The following is a 17,017-nucleotide window of genomic DNA, read 5'->3' as shown; positions in this document are numbered from 1 at the left end:
AGTACTAAATACCTTCCCCCCCTGGCTACTGACGATCATCATGTTCACACCACCACACGCATCACTCGAATATCCTTGTAACAAGGCCAGCGTCACCGCGACTTGGGGCCCGGCGAAGCATTGAACGCGGCACAATCTAGGTAACCTGGGACCTCAATTCTAACGGCAGGAATATTAATAACAGCTCAACGTAAACTGGGTAATTCACTGATTGGATCAGATAGTTTCCTGCGCTGATTGAAGATCTCAAATTTCTTTGTACCCAGAGGGATTCTTTCAAGTTCCCTGCGGGCGTGAGCTTCGCCTGCGGGTGATAAAAGCCTGTCCTTGTCTGCTGTCTGTGTGTTGCACTTTTATCGGGCCAATGGCACGTCCCCCCAAAGCAATCTCCAATTCCATGGAAGCCAAGAAAATTCGGAGATCTGAGAGATGGTTCTACATATGTACATGGTGAAACCACTGACACGTGCTTTGCCCGAGCCAAACAAAGGGACAAGTGGAAGGGGGTTTGGACTCGATGATTGTGGACAAAGTCAGTCAAAACCAGTATAGGTAGGCCACCTATCTGTAGTTAGGGGGCATTGCCCATACTGCAATCGAGCTATTATCCTTGACTGGCACTCAGACCCTGCCTCAAATATCAGGGCCGTTTCTCATGAGACTAGGCGAAAAGGTGTGACGAGCTATCGATCGTGATCCATTGGTTACCACCAAAGCCGAGGAGATGGGAAGTCTCCCATCTGTTCAGTACCACATAATTATGCTGTTGTCACCATATTCCAATGCGATACATATCCTCTCATAACTACTGCTCCGCCCTTGCGACACCTCCCTGGGATGAACTCCTCCAACAATGTGATGTCGCCGCTCTTTAATCGCATGTCCACAGACCACTGCCCGATACCGCCGTTCGCGAGCTACTGAACACTCGCGTGGCTGAGACAAAGACCTCTGCATGCGTATACGAGGGTGCTGCGCAACAATCAATGGGGTTTCCGGAAGAATGAAACCTTTAATTTAACCTAAATTCCATGAGGATGGACACTACGTACGAACAGGTCAATGCCTATCATGCAGCCTCTTTTCAAGCAGGTCATGCAAATGAGATATGAGCAAGTTGTAAATCTAGACTGCACCATGCCACACCCACTTTACACCGTCAAATCAGGACGGTACTAATTGGGAAACATCCCAACACCAAAATACATGACAGAGTGCAGTCAGAATAAGAATCACCAATTCTTCGTGTGAGGTTGCAACCAGGAACAGATATCCAACCCCTAGTACTGCCAAGCTTTTCTCCCCGGAAACTAAGGCGGCACTAGTTTAAAGAACCCCCCTACCTGGGACCTCGTAGCTCTGACTCTAAAAAATACTTGCTACTGCAGGTATCTGTGGATAATGGTCGTTGGTGAGATCGTATGTGGCCTTTGGCTCACTACCTTTCGTAAACCATCCTTCACATGGCATCATATTTGGAAGCCGTGTCACACATTGATATGTGGTGTGATGCATGTCACCCTGTGATGCCTAATCCGTTTACGAGATCTGATTAGGCTGGATTCTGCCTGTTGGCCAGTCTTCTTATCTTGCCATACATTCCCATGTCACCTGGATCTTTCACCTCATGCACTGCCATAGTCTGAATCTACGTGTAGTCAGTCAATTCACTCCAATGAGTCATCCCTTGCCTACTGTCAGAAATCTAATTGAATACCTAGTGTGTGCAATGTGATCGGCTATGGCCGTGTTGTGTTTTTTCCTGAACGCCGAATCTTCCCCGTCCTTGCGCCCCAAAAGCATTATTATGCGTTCCGCGGCTGCATATTCTTATACATACGACATCTTGTTTTTACCCGTGATTCCGATCCCCTGGCTTATCATTCTTTGGCTCATCCAATGTACCTCCACCTCCATTGTGCCGATTCCAACTCTCTTTCGATTACTGTGCTGCTGCTCGCCTGGCATTCTCGCGTCCAATCTTCTTGAAGAAGGCATTGCTGTCCCCCTTCTTCCGCTTTGCCGATAACTTCTTATTCTGCTCGATATACGCCATGTCCTGGCCACCACTGAGCTCGCCGAGAGTTCCCGCTGTTCGTCGAGCTCCCTTCTTTTTCTTGCGCCCCATAGTACCCTGATGGAACATGTCGTCGTTTGGGTCATCCTCCTCCATGCTCTCATTCTCCACAAGAACCTTCTGCAACAGTTCACGCCGCTCCGACACATCTGCGAATGCTAGTCCGGGTGTCTTCTCGATGTTTGCTAATTGTGTAATGACCTTGAAAGCATATCCCTGATCGACAAGGAAAGCTTGACGTTTGGAAGAAAAATACATTTCTTGCGTGTCTTTTGACACCAGAGAGTAGAAAAAGGCATTGAAGCCCTCGTCATTACGTCTCTTGGCCCGAAGAATTCGTCCTAAACGCTGCGCTTCCTGGCGACGTGAACCGTAGTGCGATGAAATTTGGATGAGGCAGGTAGCCTCGGGCAAATCGAGGGACGTGTCTCCAATCTTTGATAAAAAGAGCGTGTTGACATTCGGGTTGTGCTGAAAGTTCTCCAACACTTGCAGACGTTCTGCTTGACCAGTGCCGCCGTAGATGAACGCTTTTTGAAGCTTCAGCGCATATGCTTTGAGCGCATACACGTTATCCGAAAATACTATAATCTTGTCTCCTCTTGATTCGTGGTAATTAATGAGATACTGACAAGCCTGAAACTTCCGAGGGTTCATGATATAAAGCAAGCCCTTCTTCCGGCTTGGTGCTTTGAGGTACTGGTCGTAGAACTCTGTAGGCATTGGGCACCATACTTCTGCACACTGAACTCTAGCAATGTGTCCTTGCTTTGAAAGCTCCATCCAATTGGCTTCAAATAGCTTTGGTCCAATAAGAAAATTCAAATCAGAAATCTTGTCGTCTTCTCTGAGGAGTGTTGCTGTGAGACCAAGCTTCGAATGAGTCTTGATCGAAGACGTGACTTTTCGGAAGATGTTGGCGGGCACAACATGCACCTCGTCCAGCAGCATCAGGCCCCATTCTCGGCCTGTCAAGAACTTCATCATCTTCTCTGCATCGTAAGATCGGGCCCGCGATTGTGTGACCATTGCATAGGTTGTGACGATGATACCAGTGCTCCCAGTGAAGACATTGTTCTTGGAATCGGATGTGAAGGCAACAATGTCATCGGGATTGATGTTGGACCACTTCAAAAACTCATTCCTCCATTGTACGACGGACATTGAACTCGTGCATAGGACAATGACACCTTTCTTGATAGTACAGGCTGCTGTGATACCCACAAGCGTCTTTCCAGCACCACAGGGCAGGACGATTAGTCCACTCTTGGCTCGGCCGTTGCCAAACATCTTACTCAAGCTTTTTTCCTGATAAGGCCGAATCTGAGTACCAGGCTTCAGATCGATATCCAAATTTGCGTTGGCTTCATCTCTCCGAAAGTCATACTCCTCTAGAACTGGGTATCCTAGATTCAGGCATTCTTTCTGTACCGTTTCGACATCCTTGTCTGCAATTTCAAAAGAATGCGTCACTTCCTGGTCCTCGTCGTCCTCTTCGTTGAGCGTGGCATAGACTTCGCCCTCCTGGACGGGTTGTCCATCTTTGCCTTGTTCGCCTGCTTGGCTGAGACCATTGGCCTGCTTTACTCCGGCGGCATTCTGTGTTCCGGGAATGACAAGGCCGCCAATCTTAGGCGCCACTGATGTTGTGATCTCTTCCGTTCCTTGGACGCGTAGGGGACCAATTTTGGGGTTCTTGAGGAGAGTCTGGAGCATGTTTGGATCAGGACTTTCGACGTAGTACTTTGTATTCTTGAGAACCAGCTTCACCTTGCCGTAACTCTGAGTACAACTTGTAATGAAATTTCGAATCTCATCTGGCAGAGGTGTCTTAAGAAATCGATCTAGTGTATTGATGATGTCCTCTGGCGACAACCCAACAGAGACGGCAGCGTACAGGCTGTGTGTTGTAAGAGCGTATTCGTGCATGAAAGTCGGTCGAGACAAGGGTTCAGAAATAGTGATGAGGAAATCCTGAGCCTGCTCCGCGAGTGGATTAAAACTCTCTAGAATGATGCGGCCTTTCTGAGGGTCTATCCAGAGAGGTCGGTTCTGATGATCTTTCTTCAAGACCAGGTATGAGAAATCACGGTCGCCAAAGATGTGTGGTAGGGGATCCCGAATCGCATGTCTCTTCTGATAGCGATCCAAGGAAAAGATGTCTATATTCTTGTTCAAATCACGTTCCAAGGCCTCGTCGACGGGCCCCTCCTCCTCATCCGGCATGTCCTCATTGCTATCGATCGTTCGTGGCGTTGCAGCTCCAGGTGTTGACATGCGCGAAGACCTTCCCACTTTTGCCCCGCCCTGGACGGCAGCACCTGCTTTCCTCTTAGGCGGCATATTTATCGAGTTTCCGGACAATCAGGGCGTGGTTGGCGGTGGTCGTATAAATGCTGATGAAGGAAAGGAGAACGTGAAGGACATATGGGATGTGAACAAGCGCTGCTAAGAGCGTCACTGAATGATGATGACTAACCAATGTACTTAAGTGGGTCACTGTCCATCTGCTGAAGTGCCTGCCTGCTCTAGTAGGTAATCTTCTAGCGCCTGTGGCTTGTGATCAGGGGCCGTAAAGTGCATCCGAAAGCCTGATTAATACACCCCACCAAAACTCTACCGACATTCATCTGAACTCAACCTGTAACTATTCTCAGACACCACAATTCAGTTGTGAACACTCCTTCCAACGGCGCAAACCATATTGCAAACCACGGAGATTGTTTATTATTTGCTACCATGTGGTATGGTATGCCACGATTCCATTCATTATCCTGCGACTAATCAACGTCTAGCAAACACATTCTCAACGCCCAAGTTTCCGTTCGGTCGCCTTGTTGTACGTCGAAAGTTTATTGAAGCCAGTCTTGGCGACTTCAAGTTGTTTCCTGCTCACCTTACTAACTAACTTTAACTACAGGTCGAAAATGGTTCGACTGTGTCGAATGCCACAGCGAACAGGAGTCACACCCTCTTAAGGAAAGCTTCGAGATGATTTTTGCGTGCAAGAAGTGCAGAAAGTGCTTCAGAAAGGATGTGAAGGAGTTCGAGGAGGCCGACGAGTTTTGCCCTCATTGCGACAACCACTTTGTTATCGACGCAAAGACCCCTCAGGCAGCTCTTTCAATTGAGAGCGACGACGTACGAATGGACAATAAGATGCTCAAGGACGACAGGCAAAAGACAAAGGGACTCAGGTCCATCTTTGACCCGACAGAGGAAGCCGATAAGCTGGGATAATCCAGAACAAGATCAGATAAAAAGAGGAAAGTCACGGCGTTCAGGATACATAGCGATTTGTCACTTCCACGGGGATACGTTCTGAGAGAATGCGTGCGTCATTAGTTGTGTTAATACAATGGCACTGGGTCCCGACTTTAGAGACTCGTGCTCTTGTCTATGTAAACTCTTCCCATACGCCTCTCTATTCCGCAGCGGAGTCATCCTGAGATCGGGTTAGGATGGCAGCACTGCCGGTTCCGGGGGTCCGTCCCGTCTTCTTCTTGGCAGCTTCTTCCTGCTTCTCCTGCTCAATTTCCTTGACGTAGCCTTCAATCTCGGACGTAGGTAGTGTTTCGATGGTGGCGCCAGGTGCCATGAGAGAAATCTCGATGTTCTTGGCTCCGGTTTGAACAACCTCGAGCAGCGACTTGATGGCAAGCCGGATGGTAGCCTCTCGGTCCATGTCCTCCTTGTAGTTTCGCTCGAGGAACTCGCGAACAGTCTTGCTTGAACGACCGATAGCGTTTGCCTTCCTGTTAGATCATTAGTTTCGAAAATTCGCCAAATATTTTTATCATTTTGAATAACGCACCAGGCAGAGTAGATGCCGGAGGGCTCAGTCTGGTACAGCCGAGGGACATCGCTGCCGTTATCGAAGCCAACAATCAGAGTGCTAATGCCAAATGGTCGGACACCACCAGCCTGTGTGTACCGTTGCTGGACGCCAGCGACATATTTGGTAATGTAGTCGATAGTAACAGGGTCTTCGACTGACAAACGATGGGACTGTGCCTCTAATCGAGCCTTGTCGACGAGGATACGAGCATCCGCATTTAGGCCAGCGAAGGCGAGGGCGACGTGGTGATCGAGGAGCTGGATTTTGGAAGGGGTGATGCGAGTATCTTGCAACTTCATGGCGGAGCGCTTCTCACATCCTAGCACAACAACATCGGCACCCTTGACACCGACAGCACAAGTTCCTATTGAAGGTATAAGCCACCGTAACAAAGCTGTTAACCAAAAACCTGATATCTACCTCGCTTGACAGCTTCGCCGGCATATTCGACCTGGAAAACGTGGCCGTCGGGACTTTTCAGATGTTAGGAAGCTTGTCGTGAGTGTTGTTATGGTACTGACCTGAATACTACACTTATTGTTAGCGATGGATATATCATTGAACACAGGCCCGTTGTGTGAACTCACCCGACAGAGCTCTGTCGTAGCCGGATGCCATGGTGCAGAATTAAAGAAGAGTTGTTGCGAAATCGCTGTGTTCGGGAGTATACAGTGTGCTTTTTTGGTGTATGAAGGCGAATCGTGGAGTTGTTGCGAGGCTCAAGGAGTGTTGACGTTGATGTATTGGGGTGCTCAGCTTCGTCAGAACGGCAGCCTGCCTGGTACCTACGGAAGGCTGAGAGCTGTAGCTCCCCAGTTAGCGGGCAACGGGCCGGAAAAACACCGTTGCGTGTTCCGCATAATGGGCACGGACCTCTCCTTCCTGCTGGCTCTCTTCTACGTGCTTATATAGACTTCAAATCCGTGCAAACAACCATCGGCCCCTGGAAACAATTGATCGCATCTTGGTTTCATATACTCCGCTTAGTGCTTGTATACTGAAATTAACTATCATAGCCCCATTAATTCAGTTTTGCAGTCTCGCAGTCTATATATGTCTCTCGACTCCCTACTTCAACTGTGTACGAAGCTGGTTGTTGACGAATGAAAAGAATGGAATTGTCATTTCTCGTGAGGCAAAGAAAATAGGAGAAGGGGTACAAGGTAAACGCATGACTATTGTTCCTGAATAAGGGACATGTCAATTGTCCCCGAGGTTAGAAAGTCGCTACTTCGGACCATGTTTGACTCTGTAAAACACCGGCAACATGTTGGCCTTTCTCAATGAGCCGCGATCGAAAGTTGTCGATCCACATGATCTCCATGAGGCCATCCTGCGAAACCGAATTAATATCTCTGTACAAATCCATCGCCACGGCCATCGGCATAATCAGCATATCAGGTTGAACAGTGTCATGCAAGACTGAATCGAGTCCACGGCAGATATCTGCTGCAAACATGCGCCCATGCTGATATCGATTGAGATCGATCTGCAAGTCGAATGGCAAGTCAGGCCACATATTTGGGTAAGCGTCGATGACTGGCTGGTAGATGGCTCGGTGCAGGCTTTCAATGCATTGGTGAAAGAGGATTTGTGTCATCCAGTAATATAGGAAGGCAAGTCCGGTGTTTGCGTCCCTGAAAGCGTACGAATTTGTGAAAGGAATAAGACCTCCTGGACTGATAAGCTCCTCAGTCCAGTAGGCCACTGGATGTTCAAAACTGGGACGGTTGGCCATTTGAAACCAAGCATCAAGATGTCTCTCGAGGGAAAGGCAATCCCGGAGAAGCTGCTGAGCGCTGTGCCGTCGATGGAGGGTTGGTTCTGACGGAACAATCTGATCAACTTGAGAAAAGATGGCTGGCAGCAGAAGAACAAGGTCTAGGAGATGGTCCAGGAGAGACTTCGGATGTCTCTGCCAGGGGACAGTCTTCCAATCTGGAGAGGATAAAAACGTATCTTGTCGCCTCAGGAGAGCGAAGCCGGTCTATCTTGCACTCAGCAGAACGAAACAACCATGAACCGTTGAACGCTACTTACAGCTAGAGGTCGATACACCCGCACAAAGAAATGATGATTGGGAAAGTGACTAAAATAGGCCGGCCCCATTCGTCTCATCTGTTGAGACCCTGATTCGCCAAACGCAAATGTTGTTTCATGCTAGCTAAGTGTCAGCAGTCATTTGGAATCAGTAGAGGCATTGCACAAACCTCGAAGAAGAAGATGCAGTAACTTTGTGCCGAGTCATCTTGCTCATATACGCTCGGTAAACGTGCTAAGCATTGTGCTCTTACACCAAAGTCTCCTTCGCCCAGTAATGACTGTAAGTCTGTCGGTGTATATGGCGGGAACGTAATGCGAAAGGGTATGGAGTCATCAGCTGAATGATCTGGAAGAGTGTATGGAAGCCTGGTGTGCAAAGCTGAGACGAGAACCGAATACTCCACTCCTTGGCTTGACACAAGTGTGTGATCGTCCCAGGCTGAGGTGAGAGGATGGACTGGCGTGATATCGAGCGTTCTGGGAGGTTCCTCGTACGAAGGCGTGCTGTCCTTCTTGGAGGATGAGCTTTTCTTCGGATGCGAGGCTACTCTGCCTTTGTTCTGCGGCGTCCCGGTGATGAAGACTCGTTCGCGTTCATAACCTTCACATTGCCTTCCACTCGATATACACTTCTGGCAGTAGGGCCTCTCATTGCTGCACTGTTCGAGAATGTGAGCTTGGATGGCAGAGTTACGATGAGATGATAGAGACTTACCTTGACTCTTCTACGCCGGCAAGTTTCGCAGCCTTTGTATTTCCCAGGGACGCCAACCATATTTATCTTGATAAGGAGGATGAGTTGCAGGATGTCATCTTGACAAGTTGTGTTCGGGGCAGCTTCTATTATAACGAAAGAACTATGGGATGGCCAGGATTTCGGCTACTCCGTCTGCGATGCTGCACCTAAACTGTCACCGGCATCTGTTGCAATGAGGCATCCTGTCAACTGTCTATCACCCCACACGTCACGGAAGTCCATCTTGCACACAGTCATTAGAGCCACCTCGACGCGGAGATGTAAAGATGGCTCCTTTCAAGGTAATCACCTGGTGAAGTTTCATCGCGGTAATGAGGGCCACCATGTACGACGAATAAGGAGTGTCAAGAGCTCTCGTTCGACCTGACCTAGTTGGCGACGGCCGCTCACAACATCCACCGGGTGTAAAGCTCTCAAGGGCCATGGCTCGGCACATGCTAGGTATGGCGAAACAATCCAATTGGAATCGATTGGGACCGGCGACGTCAACGGTAAGGGACCCACGACAGGGACTTTGGACTGGGATAGGAATATGCGAACGAGCAAGTCTTCACTTACAGGGAACTTTTGGCCTAGCGCATCGGCTTCTTGTGGAGAAGCTGCAGCGTCCGCCCCATAAGGCTGACAGGGAGGTGTGTGAGGAAGGGCGGCATTGGCTCCTCGTTGGCTATCAAGTTTAAGAGCTGAAGCTGGCTATTTGATAAACAACACGGAGTGGAGGGCAGCTCCGTTACTCCTGTTTGACAGATTCCAAATGACGAGGACGTGGGCATGGGCATGGGCATGGGCATGGGCATGGGCACAGGCAGGAGGCCTTTGAGATGCAATGAGACACAACCAACTCATTACGAAGTGTCAACATTAACCGGCCGAGTCATGTTTCTGACTCCCAGTCGTGTTGACTTGCGTCTTGCGAATAATTAGGCATTAATTTACCTGATAATGTGATGGCTGAAAATAAGCAGTGACCTGCACGTTTCGCAAGATGACGGAGATAGTTCCGCCCTGTGGATTGATTGACTACCACCAACGCTATCCAAATCGGCTATCGACCTTATCTAAGCATGTCTGTGTATGTATGCATACGTAGTTGGGTTCTTGACGGTCATGGCTGTTTTTTCAGATGGCTATACACAAAACAGCCATAACCGCAATGTGCACAGCACTTTTGCTTATACAACGCTTTGGGCCTCATTATTCAAGTTTTTGCTCATTCGCGCTCGCTTAGGTCAGCGGGGCTATCGAGGTCGTTTGGCCCAGCCACAGCTAGAATTACTGAGCAGTACGAATGACGCTGCAGCATACCCCAATGAAGGGAAGGGGGGTCACATATGCTGTCACTCGGGTACGAGCCCAAGAGACCGGGGTATCAAATATACTTGTAGGGGTTCATGATGCCATTCTGGGTCAGATGTCAGCCCTAATGCCGGGGAATTGTAACAGAGGGTTGAGGTGAAAATAGGGTTCCACAACGCAGCGTTCGATGGCTGGGGGTTTACCCAAGCTTGAAAGATGGACGGGGCGAGGGGATCAAACTCACGGGATCAAAGAGATTCTTGATCTGCTTCATCAGACCAATCGTTGTGTCGTCTCGGCTGTAACCGATAAACTTCTTTTTCGCAATTCCCAAACCATGCTCAGCACTGATACTACCACTACGCTTCTGAATCCATTCGTATACCCAAGGCTCCAGGGCCTTCTCAACTGCAGGATCGTAACGACGCACCGGAATGTTGAGGTGCAGATTGGAATCGCCCATATGGCCATAGCCAAGTACGTCAACAACCGGGTGGTCAGACGTGTCACCCAGAAGACCCAGATCAATCAGACGAGCCTTGGTATCTTCAACAATGGTATACATCTCGTCGAGGGGAATAGAGATATCGTACTTGTAGGTGCCGCCCCAGTGACCAAGGCACTCGGTGATGCCCTCACGCCAGCCCCACAGGTTGCGAAGCTGCGTCTCGTCCTGGGCGACGACACCGTCGGCAATAACTTCTCGGGTCATGACATCCTCAAGGAAGGTCTCTAGCTTTGCGTAGTCATGCTCGCCGTTGGAACCACTCGTCTCAATCAGGCAGTAGAAAGGGTATTCTCCTTCGAGGGGATGCTCCTGGCCCTTGACCTCTGAAACGATTCTCTGGCTGCGGCCGTCCATTAGCTCAAATGCAGATAGAATTTCTGATAGCTGCTTCTTAGCCTCACGGAAGGCAAGCTGAGCTTTATCATACGACTCTATGCCAAACACAGCAACGTTAACAGCGGGAGATCGCTGGGGACATTGAATAGCGATCTTTGTAATAATTCCCAAAGTTCCCTCTGCACCAATGAAGAGCTGCTTCACATCGTAGCCGGTGTTGTTCTTTCGCAGGGTACACAGGTCATTGATGACGGTACCATTAGGCAGAACAGCCTCAACACCGAGGACGGTGCCATGCAAGCTCCCATAACGGAGCAATCGCAGACCGCCAGCATTTGTGGCGACGTTTCCACCGACGTGGCACGAGCCCTTGGCGCCGAGGTCGAGAGGAAAGATATAACCCTTTTGGGCAAGGTATGAGTCGACAGTCTCGAGCACACAGCCGGCGTCAATAACAAGTGAACCACTGACTTCGTCGAATGAACGAATCTCGTTCATGCGAGCCATACTAATGACGATCTCGTCGAAAACGGGAATGGAGCCTCCCACAAGGCCCGTGTTTCCTCCCTGGGGTACAACAGCCAAACGCTGTTCATTGCAGTACTTGAGGATGCCGCTAACTTCGTCGGTGGTGCCTGGACGCAGCACCAACTTCGACTGGCCCTTGTACTTGTGCATCCAGTCCTCATTGTACGTTTCAAAGTCGGCCGCGTCGACGCCCGCTCCGCCGCCCGTGATTCCGTCAATAATGGCCGAGGGGTTGTTACCCAAGATCTCACGGAACCTCGCAACGTGCTCGGGGGTCACCTGGGCGAACCGGGCGTCGCGCTCGAGTTGCGGGTACGTCTCGGATGTCAGCTTGCTTTGCTGTGCCCGAGTTTGGGAGATGAGCCTCGGGGCTGTAGTCGCGATGCATCGGGCGGGCGTTCTTGAGTGGGCAAGGCTTCTCTCGAGGATGTTGGTCCTTAGAGAAACAGTCCTCCGGCTACCGGAGCAGGAGGCGGGTGCTCTCAAGGCACGGAAGAGCTGTGAACGACACGACATGCTGGGAAATTCGACTCTGGATCGAATTGACCGTGCAGATCTTGAGTCCGGGATCCCAATTGTCTATCTAGAGGCAGAAATATAAGAGAGGAGGAGAAACTGAAGCCGTAGTCCATATCGCCCCAGTAACTTTTTATCTATTGCGCAAGGCTAAGAAACTGCGGAGCCCACCTTTCATCCCTCTCACACAATCCGGCCGGCTATATCTAACTGAATAAAGTCCGACATCGTCTTCGCCCGTCTAGAAGACGCCGATGCAGTTGCCGCCACCATCCGGCATCGCCGTATTTGATACCTATAACCTTGTTTTCTCAACGGTTCAAAAGTTTGTATGTGCAAATGTTAAGTAGTTATTCCGCTTTGTCAATGTAATTCGGCGAAGTTGACTCTACACCGAATCAAAATACCCAGCTCAACGTCGGTGAACCCACACTTTTGCCGTATACTTCCTCCCACCCTTCCAAACATGCACAATCTTCCGTCCAATAAAATCCTCCCCTCCACTCTCGACGGACAAGTCCAATAAGTTGGCACTTCATAGGTACTTAGGTAAGGTAGTTGTTATTCTTAGGTAGGCACCTAGTTTGTAAAGTCCACGCACATGATATGACATGACACGATACCAAAGTCCCAGCCTCAAACCATTCCGCCCCCACAGATCGTCTCAAAAGTACTGTTAGGTCTTTCAACTTGATGTGAGTGTACAGCAGATCGAACAAATAAACAGAATCTTCGGTCTATCAAGTCTTTGATTCTTGGTGGTATTAACTAAAAAGGAGAAAATAAAAAAGAGACACATTCCTACGGCGATGCCCCCAAGAAAGCTGGGTTGGACGCCTAATGTGTTGTTATCCTGATCGGCCATCCATTCGCTCCCACCAAATAGTCAACCCCGCTCTGGTATAAGTCAATGGGATATTTATTTACCGTAAGTGAAATGCACCCTCCGTCTTCGCCAGCACAAGGTAAAACGCCACTAGGCGATGCATCATTAAGAAGGGACATGTAAGTATACTGTATCTCGCCAGCGTTTTCTCTCCATATTTTACCCCTCCCTCCTTTTCGGACTCGTGATGCCAAGTTTCATACTCAGTTCCATTTGAACTGATGCGTGCATCTCTAGCCATGGGTCTTCACCCTGTTTCTCCTAGACCCCGTTTGTGTGAGGGCTTTGTGGCTCAGCGTCGCTCCTATTCTGTTGTGTAGCTTCTGGGTTCTCTTGCTGGTTATTTTGATCGTTGATCAGCTTCTCCATGAAGGAGATGTAGTCGTACTGTGGCATTCCTCTGTCCTCCGACATATCTGGCCCACTGTGAGGCGGCATGATCTCGATAAGTTGGTCAATCACTTCGTCGGGCACCAAGCTGTGTCGTAAATCCATCTCTGTCACGTATGGCTTTCCGTCTGCCACCTCGCGGAACGACTGGAAGACTTGTTCTGCCGTGTTCTGATCTTCTGTCACATCCACCATGAACCGGATAAACTGTTCAAACGTTACATAGTCGCGCCCACCAGATGTTTCGAGGAAGTAGTCGTGCATTTCGTCCTCTGAGAACACAAGCCCCAGTGACGCAAGCGCCGCACTGAATTCAAGTTCCTGTAAAGAGTTTGTGTCATCACGATCGAAGTGACGGAAAACACTCTCGAACTCTTCCAGCTGGATAGGGGTCAGGTTTGTCATGCTTCGCGCTACCATCTGGTTCTCCAAAAACGCAAGTTTCTTCTGCACCGAAGTCTTAACAAGACCAAGCTCGTATGACAGTTCGTCGTATGTGTAGGTAGTAAAGTCGTTCTCCTCAATATTGGCCTCTTGGCACTTCTGATCCAGCTCTGAAATTTTGTCCAAGTATTGGTCTAAGGGAGAAAGGCTCTCACTCAGCTTCCTTACATGGTGCAGTTGGTCTTCCACGTCACCATCAAGGCCAGAGATGGCCAACTGCATGGTATTGAGAGCCATTGCAAAATCATTTGCCTTGTCAGCAAAAGATTTGCGGAGGGCGTTTTTGATGCTATAACAATGTCAATCGAAGAAAAGGAAGGGGGGGCATCTATTGAGGATAGTCGACTTACTCTCGGATTGTCTCGTTTATTAGCTGGGCACGTGTCATCTCATTTGATGCTAACTCTGCCCACTTCCTCTCGAGAGCATCCAGGCTCAACTCCGCTGGTGGATCGTATGGACGTAGGCGATAAGTCCCCAATTTGGTCTTGATGTTTCCGAGCAACGTTGCCAGGTCACTCTTCTCGGCGACCCATTGTCTTTTTTTACCCTTTTTGTACTCAAAGAACTGGTTTGATTGAGCTTTGGCATCGGCGTATGTTCCTTCAAACGTAGCCTGCTTCCACACCTCGATCTGCTCTTGAATGGCTTGTAAGAGCGCCCGCATCCGCCTTTCGTAGGCACTTTGCATCTCCCATGCCCCTTGCATGTTGTTGACAAACTTTTCAACGCGACGTCCAGCGTTCTCGACCTTTTCCATTTGCGAGAATGCATGGAACCAATATGCAATATAAGTCATCAGAGATCGTTCATCGGGCTTGGCAACGTCGCACACATCTTCCACATCAAGCAGCTTAGGGATGCCAATCTCCTTATGTGCGATATCGAATGCTAGTTGCATGTTGCCTCGATGATCCTTCTTGTCCAGGGCGTCATAGTCGATAAGGTCGGGTCGGTGGATATCCAATAGAGCACAGAACGCCAAACCATCGTTCCAGCTGGCGCTAAAGTCTCGCACCTCGACCTCGTCGTAACACGCCGTCTTCCGTTGACACCACAGCAGGAGACCCTCCTTTGCTGACATGCCCTCCTCGTTAATGTCACTGATGGTAAATCGAAGAATCAAGGTCCAGATGAGACCAAGAACAATCTTTTGGTTACCATCAACCACATCCTCAGCACCGATGTTGGTCATTTGAATACCCCTGGACTTGACGAAGTCAAGTGCCAGGTTCGCATTCTCAAATTTTTGTACTCGAAGCTTGGGTTTCGAGGCATAACGGCCGAGCGATTCGTGTGAAAGACATTCGAGGAGATGAATCAGCATGACCTATGCATAGATGTCAGTGACAGTTAGGGGAAAATTATACAGAAAGTAAACTTACACCATCGCTAAGATCTTTCACGAGGTCTTTAACCTCAAGGTTTCGAGCCTCGATCTTCGTGTTGAGCCTGGAAAAAGGATGTGAGCATACTGCAGGCCAGGAATTCAAAACATAAATACCATTTTGTGAAGGTCTTTTGTTGGACCGTGACCCATCTTTGCTGCTCTGCAAAAGCCATTCTCGTCAACTTCTGGTCATGTGGAGGCTCAACAGCAGCAAGGGCGTCTGCAGGAGTAGATGCGCTGGGCGGGAACCTTCGCGAATTGGTTGACTGTTTCCCTATCTGAAGACCTAGAAGAAATGTTGTATTTGTAGTTCTGCTGCCTGACCGTTGCACTCGAGCCGCATGCAGTTGTGACTTGTCCCGCCTTGTGCGCGGGGTCGGTGAAGATGGTGGAGAGTATGAGAGCGAACAAGAATCCTGTGTGAATGTTCGACGACGGGCGATGAATCCAGTTACGGGCGAGGAGAGCCTGTTGGACAAAGAGCGAGGAGAGTGTGGGGAGGCCTCGAATACGGAAATTGGGGTAATAGGAAGTGACTCGAATGAAGCGGTAGATATCCTTGAGGATGAAGATGAAGCCGAGGCCGAGACGGTGGAGATGTACGATAAGCGAGATGATGCCGATATTGAAGCAGATGGAGAATTGTGGAAATGTTGATGATGCTGATTAGAATTGTTGTTGATGCTGAGATCTGTCTGGTAGACGTAGTAGTCTTCTTTGTTCTCTTGGTAGCGCTGCTGCTGGTTGCAGTCGCAGTCGTCGCTAGATTGGGCATCCGCGTGTAAACAAAAATTGGGGAACTTCTCGTTGCCCTCCACGTTGCCGGGTTGCAGTGGAAGCATCCCCTGAAAGGCTTGGGCGGAATCCTTCGTAGCGTCCATTTTTAGCTGGTTTTCAGCGCTTGCTAAGAGCGGCTAGTTGATGGGCTGTTGATAGACCGGGGTTTTATCGATTTGAATTGATGTTGAATATCCGTTCCCTGCAAGAAATTTCGACCTGAAATTTTATATGGCCGCACACGGGAATTACAAAGATAGGTAATTAGCTATAAATAAGTTGCACACCCAAATGGTGAGGCGGTCGTTAGGTTTATACCTGGGCGTTGGGTTCTATCAGTTTGATCCCAAGCGCATCCTACACCTCCTCGCATGAGAACATACCGTGGATTTCCCCTGGATACATCCTCGAGACAATGCACAGCGTGGTATAAATAGACTTGGGACTAAGCTGGTACATAATTTTTTGTCTTCTCCTTTTTGTTCGCTGGTTCATTTGAAACAACTAGCATTCCTTTGAGTGATGCCGACTCCTTCTATCTTGGAGGGCGAGGGGTTCAGATACTCAATACATAAGCCGTGGAATTTAGAGAGTTCATTAGTTTTGACCAGGGTGGACCCTGCGCGAGGAACGAAACGCTGGGGTCGATCAACCGGCTGTAAATCCCGATGCATGGCGCTGGGCTGTCTCAACTGCCTATCATTGGAGGTAGGTCAAACTAATAAGCTTCAATGTGTGTACAGAGTAAACGGCCAGGTAAACATTTATTAGCTAGCGTCTTGTGAAACCTTCTGTGAAACCCTAGTATTATGCAACCATAGACCCAGCTTAGTACATTATAGTTGAGTTGATAGTTGCAGCTTCAGCCGAATTTGAAGCAGAAATTGGTAACAATATCTAGTGCTTTGCATCAATTGAAGAACTCGGACAGTTCTGAATAATCTCATGTCCTATCGACCATACCACTCCGCGTCTTCTCCGGGGCTCATCGTGTTCGAACGCCTCCTAGCGCCTGTAGAGATTCAAACAAATGGTAAGCACGACAAGGTTCACAGAAGTAATCAGCATCAGACGAAGATTGTTTCGATCTTCCACACTCAAACAAGCTCGCATGAACATATATCGTGACACTCGAATAAATGAGATATCGTATAATAGAGAAGTACGACGTTTCATAGGACGGAAATCCCCCAGCTTCTATTAATGATTGGCTGCGATTTTGGTTGCCATG

General features: G+C 49.0%; 6 protein-coding genes across 7 annotated transcripts; 1 reads left to right on the top strand and 5 right to left on the bottom strand.

The window, feature by feature from the left end:
- Nucleotides 1–1,610: 1,610 nt before the first annotated feature.
- FOXG_02136 (DNA excision repair protein ERCC-3) lies at nt 1,611–4,544 on the bottom strand. The gene has a single exon (XM_018379436.1). The coding sequence runs from the start codon at nt 4,418–4,420 to the stop codon at nt 1,943–1,945; it is 2,478 nt and encodes an 825-aa protein (XP_018235480.1). The 5' UTR covers nt 4,421–4,544; the 3' UTR covers nt 1,611–1,942.
- Nucleotides 4,545–4,616: 72 nt separating this feature from the next.
- Nucleotides 4,617–5,863, top strand: FOXG_02135 (uncharacterized protein). The gene is made up of 3 exons (XM_018379435.1): nt 4,617–4,821; nt 4,873–4,916; nt 4,998–5,863. The coding sequence occupies exons 1-3, from the start codon at nt 4,817–4,819 to the stop codon at nt 5,315–5,317; spliced, it is 369 nt and encodes a 122-aa protein (XP_018235479.1). The 5' UTR covers nt 4,617–4,816; the 3' UTR covers nt 5,318–5,863.
- FOXG_02134 (proteasome component PRE6) lies at nt 4,948–6,683 on the bottom strand. 2 transcript variants are annotated; one of them, XM_018379433.1, is made up of 5 exons: nt 6,503–6,675; nt 6,437–6,443; nt 6,336–6,388; nt 5,892–6,279; nt 4,948–5,832 (listed from the first exon to the last, which is right to left on the bottom strand). In XM_018379433.1, the coding sequence occupies exons 1-5, from the start codon at nt 6,531–6,533 to the stop codon at nt 5,502–5,504; spliced, it is 810 nt and encodes a 269-aa protein (XP_018235477.1). In that variant the 5' UTR covers nt 6,534–6,675; the 3' UTR covers nt 4,948–5,501. The 2 variants fall into 2 exon arrangements, with proteins under 2 accessions (XP_018235477.1, XP_018235478.1); XM_018379434.1 differs by having other exon boundaries at nt 5,892–6,388; nt 6,503–6,683.
- A 210-nt stretch (nt 6,684–6,893) lies between these two features.
- FOXG_02133 (uncharacterized protein) lies at nt 6,894–8,733 on the bottom strand (the record flags this gene model as incomplete). Its single annotated transcript, XM_018379432.1, has 4 exons — nt 6,894–7,902; nt 7,956–8,075; nt 8,126–8,617; nt 8,674–8,733. 4 exons carry the CDS (start codon nt 8,731–8,733, stop codon nt 7,132–7,134), a joined length of 1,443 nt encoding a protein of 480 aa, XP_018235476.1. The 3' UTR covers nt 6,894–7,131.
- An 847-nt stretch (nt 8,734–9,580) lies between these two features.
- On the bottom strand, nt 9,581–12,401 carry FOXG_02132 (D-lactate dehydrogenase (cytochrome)). The gene is made up of 2 exons (XM_018379431.1): nt 10,256–12,401; nt 9,581–10,117 (listed from the first exon to the last, which is right to left on the bottom strand). Exons 1-2 carry the CDS (start codon nt 11,897–11,899, stop codon nt 10,085–10,087), a joined length of 1,677 nt encoding a protein of 558 aa, XP_018235475.1. The 5' UTR covers nt 11,900–12,401; the 3' UTR covers nt 9,581–10,084.
- Nucleotides 12,402–12,594: 193 nt separating this feature from the next.
- Nucleotides 12,595–15,890, bottom strand: FOXG_02131 (uncharacterized protein; the record flags this gene model as incomplete). The annotated part of the gene is made up of 4 exons (XM_018379430.1): nt 12,595–13,908; nt 13,970–14,949; nt 15,005–15,071; nt 15,124–15,890. The coding sequence occupies 4 exons, from the start codon at nt 15,888–15,890 to the stop codon at nt 13,047–13,049; spliced, it is 2,676 nt and encodes an 891-aa protein (XP_018235474.1). The 3' UTR covers nt 12,595–13,046.
- Between the last annotated feature and the right edge of the window lie 1,127 nt (nt 15,891–17,017).

The sequence above is a fragment of the Fusarium oxysporum genome, chromosome 5 (assembly GCF_000149955.1).
Source record: "Fusarium oxysporum f. sp. lycopersici 4287 chromosome 5, whole genome shotgun sequence".
Lineage (NCBI taxonomy): Eukaryota > Fungi > Ascomycota > Sordariomycetes > Hypocreales > Nectriaceae > Fusarium > Fusarium oxysporum.
Note: the sequence above shows the minus strand (reverse complement) of the source record. Positions and strands in the feature narration are given on the sequence as shown.

Bases quoted from the DNA above. Each gene is read 5' to 3' on its own strand.
- FOXG_02136 (XM_018379436.1), bottom strand. From the start codon at position 4,420: ATGCCGCCTAAGAGGAAAGCAGGTGCTGCCGTCCAGGGCGGGGCAAAA.
- FOXG_02135 (XM_018379435.1), top strand. The intron at 4,917-4,997 runs GTACGTCGAAAG...CTTTAACTACAG, and splicing joins TTCCGTTCGGTCGCCTTGTT to GTCGAAAATGGTTCGACTGT.
- FOXG_02134 (XM_018379433.1), bottom strand. From the start codon at position 6,533: ATGGCATCCGGCTACGACAGAGCTCTGTCGG. The intron at 6,280-6,335 runs GTAGATATCAGG...TACCTTCAATAG, and splicing joins CGGCGAAGCTGTCAAGCGAG to GAACTTGTGCTGTCGGTGTC. The intron at 5,833-5,891 runs GTGCGTTATTCA...ATGATCTAACAG, and splicing joins TCCGGCATCTACTCTGCCTG to GAAGGCAAACGCTATCGGTC.
- FOXG_02132 (XM_018379431.1), bottom strand. From the start codon at position 11,899: ATGTCGTGTCGTTCACAGCTCTTCCGTGCCTTGAGAGCACCCGCCTCC. The intron at 10,118-10,255 runs GTGAGTTTGATC...CATCTGACCCAG, and splicing joins TCAAGAATCTCTTTGATCCC to AATGGCATCATGAACCCCTA.